The 13,758-nt window shown below is 40.1% G+C and overlaps 1 protein-coding gene across 2 annotated transcripts in view; it reads left to right on the top strand.

The window, feature by feature from the left end:
• Positions 1 to 395: 395 nt before the first annotated feature.
• PRR16 (proline rich 16) overlaps positions 396 to 13,758 on the top strand; it is a 138,676-nt gene continuing 125,313 nt past the window's right edge. For both annotated transcript variants that reach the window (XR_010083559.1, XM_063423293.1), the window contains exon 1: positions 396 to 790. Coding sequence is in view for 1 of the 2 variants with exons in the window: in XM_063423293.1 (XP_063279363.1) it covers positions 629 to 790 (162 nt within the window). In the remaining variant the exon portion in view is untranslated. The remainder of the gene's footprint in view (positions 791 to 13,758) is intronic.

The raw sequence follows: 13,758 nt of genomic DNA, 5'->3' as shown, positions 1-13,758 counted from the left end.
GCCAGTGCCACCCCATCCAAGTAATTACTTTTATCACCAGAAACAGGCACTCTTGCTGTCTACTTCAATGAGCCAGCCACGAAGATTGTTGCAGTTTTGGTGGGTTTTGACCTTTTCCCCGTCAGACCCGGTGCGACCCGTCCCGCTCCCGGGGACCGACTGCACCGCGCACCCTCTGGGAGGTACACCACAGTGCTCTGGCCCCCACGGGCCTTCGGGCGCCGAGGAGCTGGGAAACCCATCTCTTCGAAGAAGCCGCCGGGCCTCCGCCGCCCCTGCAGGAGCGCGGGCGGTGGGCGCTCCTCCCCGGGCCGCCGCCGCCTGCCGGGGCCGGGCCGGGGCGGGCCGGGCGCGGGCGGCGGCGCGGGCGGGGCGAGGCGCAGGCGCGGCGCGCGGCGGGCTGCAGGCGGGCCGTGCCGCTCCGGAGCCGATGGCAGCTGCACAGCGCGGCCGCCCGGCGGAGCGCGGCGCGGCTCGGCGCCCCCGGCGCGGGATGCGCGGGCGGGCGGGCGGCGGCGGCGGCGGCAGCGGCAGCTCCCGGAGCCGGAGGGACGGGGCCGGGCGGCCGGCGGCCGCCGCGCTCGTCTGACCTGCGTGCCCCGCTGGCCGCGCCGGGCTGCCCCGAAGGATGTCCGCCCAGTCCAAGGGAACCGCATCCTCCTCCTCCTCGCCGTCCGAGGGACCGCCGGCGGCCTCCAAAGCCAAGGTGAAGGAGCAGATCAAGATCATCGTGGAGGATTTGGAATTAGTCCTGGGGGACCTCAAAGATGTTGCCAAGGAACTTAAGGAGGTGAGAATGAGGGGCTGCGCGGGCGGACCCCACGTCTGCCCCGTATGGGGCAAGCGCCCCATCGCCCGCAGGCCGGGGTCTGCCTTCCCCCGGAGCTCTGCTGCCGCCCCCAGGTTCGTTTTGCCGCTTCTTCGCCGCGGGTCGAGCAACTGGTGTCCAGGCTGGGCGCGGGGCAGCTCCCGGCCGTGCCCCGCGGCGGGCGGCCGGGCGTCGCTGCCTGCCCGGCGGCCCGGGACGGGCTGGAGCCCCGTGTCCCGGGTGCCGTGCGCGCCGGGATCGTCCGTGCTCCCCTCGACTGCGAGGTCGCTCAACTCGGGGACTTCCCACCTCAGGGCACCCCTCGGAGTTTTATTTTTCCCGGGGGAAGCCTCTCCTGAGCGGTCCCTGCTGGGCGAGGAAGGTGTTCTGGTGAGCTGCGGGACCCGCAGGGCTGCCCGAATCCGGGCTCAGCCGCGCCGGCGTCCCGGCGGTGGGAGACGACTCAGGACCGATCCCGCTGCCGCTCCGGCGAGTTTAACTTTTCGGTTTCGCGGTGCAGCGCCGTCCGTGCTCGCCCTCAGCAGCAGCGGCCCCGCTGGCATCTCCGCGGCCGTGAGCGCCGAGCGGCCCCGGACCCCGCGCTCCCGCCGCCCTCAAGGCTCCGCGCCCGGCGCGGCTGCACCGGCGCGGCCAAGTCTGCTTCAGCCTCTGCAGCCTGCTTCACCGGGAGCCGAGCGCCCTGCTTATCGGCCCTCTCTGGCAAGATTGCCTTTGCGATCTCTCTTTTGCTGGTGGCGGGCGTCATCTCCTCTAGGTTAATCTGCAGGCAGAGTGCGATGACCGCGGGCATGTTCATAAGCAGGGAAATGCAGTAGCCCGAGGAAAAGAATTTGGCTGTCCTTTTGGAGATTTCCATGTTATCTTGATTTTACTATACGACTGGTCGACAGATGGTTGGATTATGTACCGGAATGCAAGTCCAGAATCTCTGTGTATTGCTTTATAATCCTATATTTGACATTTATAATAAGCTTCGGTTTTTTGCAATCAAATATTAGTTTTCTATTTTAACAACATTGTCAACAAGTTTTTTTCAACAGTCTTTTGCCATCTGAGGCAGTCTTAAATTCACCCAGTGCTTTGTGTAATGTTGGAGGATGTATAAACACATAGCACACTAATCAGAGCTGTTAGGCCCTTTTTTTCACCCACAATTCCAGGTTTCTCCTATTTTTTTTTTAATATAGCTATAATTTCTTTTTTGCCTTAGTGTGCTGCTGTCTATCCTTTGTAAATTTTTGAGGTATTTTGAAATGGAAATAAAAAATGTTTGTAGAGCAGCTCTTTAAACGTTTCTAAGACCAGTAGTGTAAACTCTTCTGTTGCTGCAGAAGCACATTTTCAGGACCTGGAAAGGATGTAATGTGTTCTGTCCCATGAATATAAATCGTTCCCTGCACATCATCAGTCCTAGCTTTCTTCTAGTGAGCAAATAGGATCGCTGTAAGTGGAGATTGTATATCATCATTTACTGTGGCATATTTTATCTAAGCAAACTTGTCTGTTCTGGTTGGCTGCATCTGTAATAGAGAACTGGATTTACCTCTGCTTGATAGGGAAACTTGTAGAGGAATTGAGCTATAACTTAATGTGTATATAACTCTCTGTGTACCTGTTGAAGGGTGCAAGAATTGCCAATAGTATCTGTTTTGAGAAAATAAAGGTATATTTATAGCAAGGATAGATAAATCTTGTTTCTGACTACACATGAGGTTTCTAGGAATGCTTTTCACCAATATGCCTGACAAAGACGGTAGCTCTGATACTCCAGCAAATATGAGTTGCATACACATACATCTGCTTGATTGCAATATTATGTGTTAAATACACTTTGTGTGACATTTATTTTGGAAAGTCTGCAAAAGTTTGTCATCTGATTGCCTTTAGTTTGTCTGCCTTTATAGGATGTGCTAAATCTGCACAAAAACTCTTGACATAACTGCAGTGAATACTTTTTATGTAAAAGTGAATTATTTGGTGATATTATAAGCTATTAACCAGTCTCACAAGTTGTTTGTAGGTGTTAGGAAGCATTGACAGGCTCTTTGTTAAAGCTTACAGGAAGTTAGTCTATCATCAATTTTGGTGTATTACACATAGAAATATAACTGCACTTCATTTGGGTTCCCTACTCTAGGACCAGTCACAATGATGACATAGAGGATATAAGTTCACACTTTTCACTTTCACTGCAAATTCTGTATTTCTGGAAATGTTGTTGCTGCCTTTTTTTCCCCCCAGGATGTTTGCTGCAGCCCAGCTGTTGTACTACAACCTTTTCTGCCTTTTTTTTTTTTTTTTTTTTTTTTGAGTAATATAGTATACTGGAAACAGCATTTATTTTTTTAAATTACTCTTTTAAAAGTTTTCAATACTGGTACAGTGGTAGGGCACCAAGGTTTTTTAGCCCTTTTTTTTGTGTAGTTCCAGTAATATTTAGTTGTGATGTAGAAAATACAATGTTACAGTTCTGTTTTTTGTGATTTACATCATTTTTAAACAACTGTTTTTTCTTTTTTGTGCCTGCATATTTGTTACCCATAAATATAAATTATGGTTATTCTTAATGGAGCACTTACGTTATTGTGATAGACTTCATGACTGCTAGTCTTCTTTTTTAATATTTCATAGTCTAAATTTTGTCAAAATGAAATGCCATTTTGTTGCTTCAAAATGAACTAGTGCTCTGTAACAGTAAGTTACATGGCTGTACAGCACATGTGTGTTTTACTACATTTTCTTATGTTTTAGTGACATTAATGTATTTGCATCTGCCCTTTGTTCTGAACCTTTTTCTAACTGGTTCTTTAACATTTTTTTAAATTTTTAAAAAGGGGAAATTGCAGACTGGGTAGAAGATGGCACGTTAAACCCAGATGGGCAAACCATGAAGTAACAAATATTCTCAGAAGAACATGACTAAATCATGCAGAATAAAACAAATACAATTTAAGAGTTACTGTGCCTCAGAAGTGCAACATCCCTTTCTTCCCTCCCTCTCTCCCCCTTATTTATTGTTCTGGTGTGCTTAGGCTAAGGTAACCACAGGAAATTAAGGATGGAGAAGGGGTTGACTGGGAGACATGGAAGGATGGAGCAGTGCTGAGTCCAGAGTCTGAGCTGGTGTGTGGCTAGTCTTCTCTAGGGTGCAGTTGGTTTAGGAGAGGCTTCTCCCCTTTTGTCTCCTTGTATGGGTGTGTAGCAACAATGGGATGTGTTTTTGCATTGAAAAATGGATTTGAAATGGTTTCAGTTGCTGTTATTTGATGAATATTAAAAAAAAAAAAAAAAAAAGTCAAAGGGGTGCCAGAGAATTGAGTAACACTTTTCTATTCCTTTAGTCCAGACTATTTCAGAATTAAGTTGGTGGAGCCTTAAACTTTGGTTCTCCTCCAGAAGATTGAATAAAAGACCTTTTTCAGTGGAGTTTGTCTGGAAAGATGGTTATTACTGAGTCTTGTTTGCAACAGATACTTATCTGTCTGGTACCTAAGTTATGTACTATTGGAAATCAAAAGATGTCTGCTGATTAAACTATTGTAAAGTGCATGATGGAGCCCTCTGATTACTTCAGAAGGGGTTGTAGGGGATATACACATACACCTGTGGACAGCAGGGCACTGAGATTTATTTAACTTTAATAATGATAATATAATTTTAAAGCTTTCTTGCTTTCACATTTTATGATAATGTTACACATTTTTATAGTCTTGTGCTTGTTTTCATTGAGGAAATACTTAACTAAATAATTTGATAAATACTTTTCATAATAATAATAAAAATTCATCTTGCAGAACAAATTCCTGGAAGTTATGCGTGAGACATTTGCATAGCTTTTAATTGGCTAAATATGTTCCAACCTTTTATCGAAAGGAAGCAGCTGTGTAGCTATTGCCAGTGCTTGGAATACTTGAAAATGGAGGTTCAGGAGTAACAGGCCCTCATAGGCATTGCACATACATCAGTGAATTTCCAGTCATTTGAATCTGCCTCCTCTGCTTTAAATCCTGTGAAGATGTCTTGCTGACAGAATGAGCACATAATCTTCTGTCATCTAACTGATGTGTTTATTTTCTGTAAAAATATCATCTATATAATTTGGGCGTTACTTAAATGTTTTCTAAGTGATAATGAGACTAGCAGATACCAACCCCCTCCCCCAAAACACCATGACAAAGTTTGTTATAGGATAAACGACCTGATTCTGTAAGCAGGCCAGTCATCACTCTCTTAAGTGAAGTGTGGTCATGTGTTCTGTGGTTTTAATTTCTGGACTGCAATTTCAACCACCACTTCTTTTCATTTTGTTTCTGGTTTTGTGTTCTGGTAACTATCCAGATGGCAGAAGATACTTCAAGTTCTTCCCTGCTTAAACTGGAAACTAGGAGGTTTCAGGTCCACCAAGAGGACTGGAACAGCAATAGTCAATGATGTATCTCTGATGTGTAGGCAATGCAAGCACCAATATAAAAAATGTTTTGCGTTCATATTGCTGCGTGAAGATGAGGCAGGGAATTATTGCAGCATAGTTATGGGAAATACTATACAGAAACACAAGGATAGGTAGAAAAATAGCAAAACATTTTGATCCATTTGTTCTTCTGCTGATTCTTGCCTCTTTGGGTCCTGTTCAGGTGTCAAGGACCTCCAGGTTTTTTTTGCTAGGTAGTGGCAGTTGAAGGAAGAGCTTTTTGTGCATATGCGTTTCTACCATTAGAAATCCAATTAAATGAACATGCCCTACTTATACCTGCATGCGGGTGCTGGCCCTATTAGCAGTATTCTTTCTGGAGTCTTTTCTTCAGTGCACACACTGTCTGCATATGCAGATCCTGGTCAGTAAGGTGTGTGAGGGACTGAAGCTTTTTTGTAATTCATTTTTTATTTTTTATTTTTTATTTTTTATTTTTTATTTTTTATTTTTTATTTTTTATTTTTTAATTTTTAATTTTTTATTTTTTTTATTTTTTTCCTGTGGCTGTGATTGGGATCCGCTTCAGGTACCAGGATCAAAGTGTTGCATGAGTAAAGATATTTGCCATTCCAGAACTTGCTAATCTCTCCAGCAGATTATTTTTTCTTTACTATTGCACTTACTGCTTTTTGCCAGATACAATCATGTACTGTACCTGGATGCTTGACTGCAGAGTATGATTCATTATGTAAGAGAAGCACTGCACAGCCACTTTATTGTGATCTGCCCAGGGGTCCAAAGAGGGCCATAAATAGGCATTGCAGATAACTGTATTGTATTTTTTTCTTTCCATTTATTTTTTGTGGTCTGTGAAGCATTTATACGGTTATAGACAATAAAACCTGCAATGAACTAAGATAAAACGCTTATGCTAGTAGTGTCAATTAAACTAATGGAGTTAAAAGGTAACTGTGAACCTTAAAAAAATCCTGTGTGTTAGGGTGGTCAGAAACATTATATGCTGGTACATGACAGGGTGAGGTTGTTCCAAATCTTATTTGTAACCATATCTACCAAGAGTTAGTAATTGTGTTGTGTAACCCCATGAAAAGAACAGCTAGTATACCTATAGCGAGTTTTTTATTGATATCAAGATACTTGACAGAGCGAAGCAGGGTCCTAGTTTGTGCTACCTGTTTTGTTTTTAAGCTCATGTCAGATACTTCATTCCTTATATGTAATACTGAGCTCCTGATAGTAATGTATGTCGTGCAGTCAGGAGCTAAATAGAGCATATATAAATTCAGTTTTCAAATAACAGTTCCACAATGGAAATATGTATCTTTTTGTAAAATTTGAATTTTACTGCTGACTGTGATACAGAAAACAGAAATAGTGAGACACAAACTTCTGTCTGCTGCAGGCCGACTTTTTTCCATTGACTTTGGAAGAACAAAACTAAATTTGAGTGATGGAAATTAGTTTTGGGTTGCATAACTTTTATTTAAACTTCAAAATTTAGAGAATTTAGTTGCTGCTACACATGTGTACTAGTGCATTATGCAACACCAATGATTTGGTTGAACACCACCATTGAAGCTTTGAAGATTTTTGACAGTTTCTTCTGATAATTATACAATGTGTCTATTGGCATTACTCACCTTGGACAAAGTTCTGGAATACCCCTCTTACTTCCAGTCAAAAACTTGCAGCCAAATTACTGCATATGTTGTACACATGTTGTGTTATGCACAACTAATTAGTACTGCTCTTGGGAGAGCTGTGGGAGAGGTGCAGATGTCCCTGAGTTTTGAGTGCGTTCACACAGTGCCTGTTTCACAATGCTTTTGTGAATGAGCATCACTATTCTCTTCCAGTTGTCATTTCTTTTAGAGTTGCAAAATATTGATGGCTCATAGTCTTCTCTTAATGTTACACTTGTTCTTTGAAAGGCTGGTGAAAAAAAGTAAATGTTTGGTAACCTCACAGGGTAACTCGTATATCTTGTGAAGGTTGCTCCTTTTTCTTTTTCCTGCCTCAGCAGAGGTTGCTGCTGTGAAGCAAAGAGACTAAAGGGGTCTTTTTTGCAAATAGACTGCTTTCTTTCCCACATAGCCTGTGTCTGACAGCTATGCAGGTTACCACTAACCTAGTTACCATATGTAGATGGGGCTTTATTTTTCTTTACTAGTAGTTGGGCTTTTTGTTTTTAATAGAAGCAGCAAATAGCAGTTAATGTACATTGTTTTCTTGATAAGTAAAATGCTACCTCTTCTTTAGGTATGAATGTGTGATAAAGGACTACAGTGTATACATACCTCCCACTTACAGCTCCTGTCCATCTCGGTACAAAATTGACTGGTCATTCTTGCTGCAGTGACCTGCAGTTTTTCAAAAGGCCATTTATTGCTGTACCCAGGGGAGGAATAAAAGCAGACCCTGTGGAAGGGCTGAGAAAATCCTCCACCAGGTCTCTCACTACAGCTTCCCTCTGTCAGGTTGTGTGTGTTGAGTGAGTGGCGTGACAGGGCTTGGTGGCTGAGCCGCTGGCATTCTGGTTTAGTTTGGAATTGTTGCAGTACAGCTGATGGGAGGCAGTGAGGACCAATTGCCTCTGAACAGCAGCAGTAGCATCAGTCGTTGCTTCTGCAAAAACTGTAGTGTGTTCATGTGTCTTTAAAGGTTAACAAACCCATCCATTGTTACATGCAGCATGTGCCACATTGCATTATGAAGACTGAGAGCACTGATGTTGAATCATTTCCAGATTTCATTGAAGATTATCTCTCAATAGTGTGAAAAATCCTGTAATTTTAAAACACTTTTCATTTTTTCCCCTCACTTTTTTTCTTTTTTTGATAATCCTCAGGCATTATTCCTAAGCTTCAGTCCCTCACACATTATTCCATTGTTGGACGCATGGTGGTATTATGTTCTATTTATTATGGTCTAGTTCTTTTAGTGAACAGCTTCAAGGTAGAATCAGAGTAAGACATCCTTACTTGCAGTGTAATCATTTGCCTTCTAAGTAGAAGAAGAAGATGAAACTTAAAACCTAGGAAAATAGTGTGAGAAGTTTATTATGTATTTCTTGAGTTTATTAGGTGAGACGAGCTGCAGCAGGCTCCAAGACTTCAATGGGATACCAAAAACCAGATTTGAGCTTTTCATTCAGCCGCAAAATATAAGTGTTTAAAATATTCAAATTTTTGCTGTCTACTAACATTTCATAGTTTACTGGAAATGTTGCTATGTTAAAGCAGATGGTTATGTGGTCTAAAAGATGTAGAGTCTATAAACTTAACAAAGTGAAAGCAAGTTTGGACTTGCTTCTCCATTATAATTTATTGGTTCGTACCATGTAACGGTGTCCTCTTTGTATAAAATTATATGTGAAAATATGAAACATCAAGGTCAGTATATTTTTCCTTTACTGCAGTGTAATAAAAAAAGTGCAGTTCTTTCTTTGTATGCTTTTTCACTGAGATGTTCAGCTAAATTAAGGACTTAAAATTCAGTGGTTATTGGCCAAAGAATTGGAACATATATATTTATTTCTTAATGCAGAATTGCAGACTGGTTGAGATTCAAAAGGGCCCCTAGAAATTGTCCAACCCATCAAGAGTCAACTAGAGCAGGTTTCTTAGGATCTTGTTTTTGAATATCTTCAAGGATGGTGACTACACAACCTTTCTGGACTACCCATTTCAGTGTTGAATCACCCTTTTGTTGGTCTTGTGTTTAGATTGAATTTCCTGTATTTCTAATTGTGCCTCTTGTTGTCTCTTTTGCTCCTTCTAATCAAGCATGTAACATACGCTCCTGCCCTTTACAACCCCTTTTCTGGACTAGCCCCAATGTATTCATATCTGTCTTGTGCTTGGGAGCCTGGACCTGCACACAGTATTTCAGATTTAGATTCAAAAAATCAGGTATGTATTTAGTAAAAATGCTAGGTCACAAACATTTACTTCCCTCAATAAACATTTTTTTAGCTGAAATTTTAAAATTAGCAGAAGAATTACTGTGTACTTTTTCATTAAAGTTGCAGTCATAAGTGGTTGTGTACTTCTCATTGCCTGTGATCTCAATATGGATTTCATTAAATTTCAGACAGAATAATAACAGATTTGCAGTATACCTCCCTATATGAATATAACAGGTACATACACTGATGGCTTGGAGCTGGTGTTTGTGAGTGCAGCCACTGGATCCTGTGTCATATTAGGCAGTGATGATGGGAAGGGAGGACTGCAGCCCCTTCTGCTTTTATAGGAATGCTACTATTCCCATAACATCTCTACACTAAACTGTGATATATCCATTCCCCCACCTTCAAATGAAATTTTCTAGGCAAACCCTATGTAATTATTAAAATTAACTTTGTGAACAATTTAGATTAATTTTGTCCATCTGCTTAATTTTCACTTTCATTTTCACTATGCTAATCTCATAGTAGTCCTTCCATTCCTCTGAGGCTCTTTGTTTTCTTTTCCTAGCCCTTTTCCACTTTTCCCCTCGTAACAGTTTCATGTGTTTGTGTAACTTTATTTACCTCACTGCTAGGAGCTGTCAGACATCTGTGTTCTTAAACATTAGAGTGCTTGTCTCTCCGTTCTTGAAAGCTGACACATGAAAGTCAGTATCAGAGTTTCAAGATAGTCCTAAAAATTTCAGATGACTCTGACATTTATCTTAGAACCTCAGTTGTTCTCCTCTCACATCTTCTGTGTGCTGCTAGGAGAGTCTCATGTATAGGCTCATGGTTAGTAATTTTTTTAGATCAGTTTCTAATCTACTGTAGATAGAAACTGAAAGCGGATTCAGGTTAACTGGTTATTTTTGCAGAAGCAAAAGTCATCCATGATAGATTAAGTTAATACTGTTTTCTAAAGTTTGCTTTATATTTTCTCAAAATAGTACAGAACTGTTCTCTTAAATCAATGTTTGTGGGTTACCAACTAAACTGTGCTTTATTCTCTACGTATTTTGACTGGTGGTTGCAGAGATGATTTGAATGAGGTAAGTTCATCATCACAGATGGTCTCTACTTATGCTAAGGAGTTTTATCTGTGATATCTAGGGTGGAACAGTTTAGACTTATTTGGCTTTCAGTACATATAGGTAATTTTATGGCATGTTTTAAGGTTCAGTAACATTGTGGCATTTGGATAAAGAAATGACCTGTATATGAACACAGTATTTGGATAGCTTAGTAAGACTAGAAAACTATAAAAGTATATCTACCTCTGCTGAACGAATAACTTTCTATTCCTTGAAATCAAAGTACAGGTGGTGAAGTGAACCTGAAAGACTTAGAGAAAACTGGTTTTTGACCAATCTGGGATGTTCCTGCTCAAGCAAAAGAAGGAGGAGGTTATGATTGTTATTTTTTCTTGTTCCCTGTTGACAATTGATTTGCATGTGTTTGTTTTTCGGTTGGTGATTATTTGATTTGGTCTACTAAAGGAAAAAATAATTAAAAAAGAATGCTTGAATTGTAAGGACTTAAATAATGTACAAACAGTTTACTTAATTATTTTGTTTAGATGTCCTAAATCTTAACAAGCAGAATGTTTGCTGATGTGACACAGCTTTGACTTTGATAGAATTGTGCCATCTTGTATTAGCTTGGCTGTTGTACTTAAGCGGCGCCAGTCATTCCAGACATTTGATGTGTATGTTCATGTGCAAAGTTGTTGCCTTAGATTCACATACCTAATTTTAGGAGAAATTAGAACCCCAGTATTTGTATAGACAGTAATGCGTATTAATTACAAGAATAAAGTTCCCATTCTTTTTTTTAAGCCTGAAGTTCATGACATATGAAAGAATTGTAGTATAAGATTGATTAAAGCTAGATATACATAGAAATTTTTCATTTAATATCAGGTAACTTATGGAACTTCCCTTTAGAAAAATCCAAAAGTATCATCTAAATTTTAGAAGTTCTTAAAGGTAATTTTGAAACTTTCTGTTCAATAATGAATCTTTTCTGAGAGTTTATTGTGAGATTTCAAGTACCAGAGATATGATCCTCATAGAAAAAAACAGACTGTATTTCAATGAATGACAGCTGTGTACTATTTCTAGGAGATGAGCACTTGGCAGGCATCATGAATATCTACTTCAACTTTCTTACGAATAAAAAAAATCAGCTCTATTAAAGTCAGGGTTTATTCAGTATACATCATCTTTGAAACAGGAGCTACTTTATGATAATTTCAACAGAGTATTAAACGTACCTTTTTATTTTTCCCATAATCTGGTAGTTTTATAAAAGTTTATATCTGGCTTAGAACATAAATAGTTTCTGAATTTGTGTGTTCAACAGATATTAGTCAATCAGGGGTATAAAACAGGGTACTAAGAGAAAAAGTTAATAAAGAACTCTCTGGGTTTATTCTTTCTTTCTGAAAATGTAAGTAAGCTTGACTTGATTCTTTGTATTATGAAGTCAAATGTAGTTAATAATAATCTATTACCAAAAAAAGGAGAATTTTTAGATCTTGAGAATCATTTGCTAAATGTGAGATGGGCTTTTGTTTAGGTTTCATGGCTTCTGACAATGACATCTCATGTTTTAGGACTGATGCCTTGGTGTTGTGTGACAGCTTTTCAAGTGGATTTTGGTTTTTTTATTACGATCTGTTGGAAGAGTGGCAAGGCCCAGAGGGAACTGGGAACATTGTTGATCCTTAATTTTCTAAAAATCAAGTTTTCATTTAATAACAGCTTGTTTTGTACAGGCAAAGTACTTCTGCCATGTTCATCTATTATTTCTCAATTTAATTTGCTAATCAAGAATGAGGCATCATTTTTGTCACTGTGAATTACCGAGATGATATGTCTTCCTTAAATGCATCATTTATTGTACACAGTGAAACAAACTTAGCTGCTATGTAAATGCTAATACACTCCAGTTAAATCTTGATCAAGAGGATTTAATAGTAATTGAATGTCTATTTTGAACAGATTAAATTGTTTCCTTGCTTTATGTACAGTAACTATAGACTTTTAACACTTCTGTAGAATTCTTCCTTGAAGAGTGTAGTATTAGACCAGTAGCCTGTGTGGCTAGAGGACAAGACATCAGCATTTTGCTTTCTTCTGGTGTAGTGCACTAGCAGGTGTATATGTCTTTAAAGTTTTCTTCCAATGGAGGAGGTATTTTATGAGACTTTACATGCTTCTTACTGCAGATTGCCATTTAATGCAGACAGGAAATGTAGTACAATGCTTTTGTGGCTGGAAACTGTTTAATCTAGCCAACAAATCCACTGGACAAACAAATAAATTATGAAAAATAAGTAACAATACCAAGATTGTTGCAGTTTCTTTTTGTTGATGTTGCCATTCAGCTCTGGTAGGTCTTGGATATTTCTTCATATAGCTGTACATATGTGTTGGTACATTAGTAAAAATATATATTTTTAAATTCCATTGGTAGACTTTTTCCCTTTGGTGAAACAGAGCTTTTCTAGCTCTATTTTGGTTGAGTTGTTCTTCACGGAAATGTGTACAGTACTGTAGGTGAGATCTAATGAGAACTTTGCTGGAACTATATTTTGCTACTTTCTGAAGTTTCATTTCTATTTGGTGAGAAATTGCCTGGTGGCAGCCATTCCATGATGACGCCTCTGTAAAGAGCTCTATGAAATACTTGACTTCCAGTCTGTAGCACAAAGATACTTAGTTTCTCCTCATGGTTATGATAATGTACAAGGGGAATTTTATCCCACTTCTAAGTATCTGAGAGGTTTACTTCATGCCCTGTGTATTGCCATGTCTACTAGCTCTCCCAAATCAGCAAATTTACTGAGAGCATTTGCAACTTCTGTGACAGGGTATTTAATAAAGATAATGTGTGACATCAACCAAAGTCTGGTTAAGGAATTCCATTACTGTTTCTTCATGACCCATGTCATTTCTCAATATGCTTGTTGCATATCAAGAAAACAATTTAACTATAAAGTAATCAGCAATCCACCTGGACTTCTCTTTTCAAGTAGTATATACTTAAATTGTAGAACATTTTGCTGCTATACAATATGAAGGATATGAGTTTCTACGCATTGAAGATGAGAGCAGACAAAATGAAGGAGAGGGTGTTCTCTAAAGGCATAGAAAAGCATCTCTGTTCTTCAGCATCTCCGTCTACCTAGACTTTACACTTTGACACTATCACCCACAGCATTTGCCTGGAGAAACTGGCTTCTCCAGGAGTGCAGTGGGTGTACTAATTGATGGACAAAAAACTGGCTGGATGGCTGGACCCAGAGAGAGTGATGGTGAATGGAGTTACTGGTGGCCAGTCACCAGTGGAGTTCCCCAGGGCTCAGTAATGGGGCCAGTCCAGTTTAATGGCTTCTGTCAACATCTGTATTTTTTAAATGCAAAATTTGTATTTAGGGCTCTTTATATATAGGGCTTTACATTTATTTATTTATTTATTTCCATCTAAGTGTGTTAATCTGGTGTTATTATATTCCAGGGTTTCTATGATTTCTCGTTT

Source organism: Prinia subflava, chromosome Z, assembly GCF_021018805.1.
Source record: "Prinia subflava isolate CZ2003 ecotype Zambia chromosome Z, Cam_Psub_1.2, whole genome shotgun sequence".
NCBI classification, from domain to species: Eukaryota; Metazoa; Chordata; class Aves; order Passeriformes; family Cisticolidae; genus Prinia; species Prinia subflava.
The sequence above is the reverse complement of the archived record's forward strand: the minus strand, read 5'-3'. Positions and strand labels throughout refer to the sequence as shown.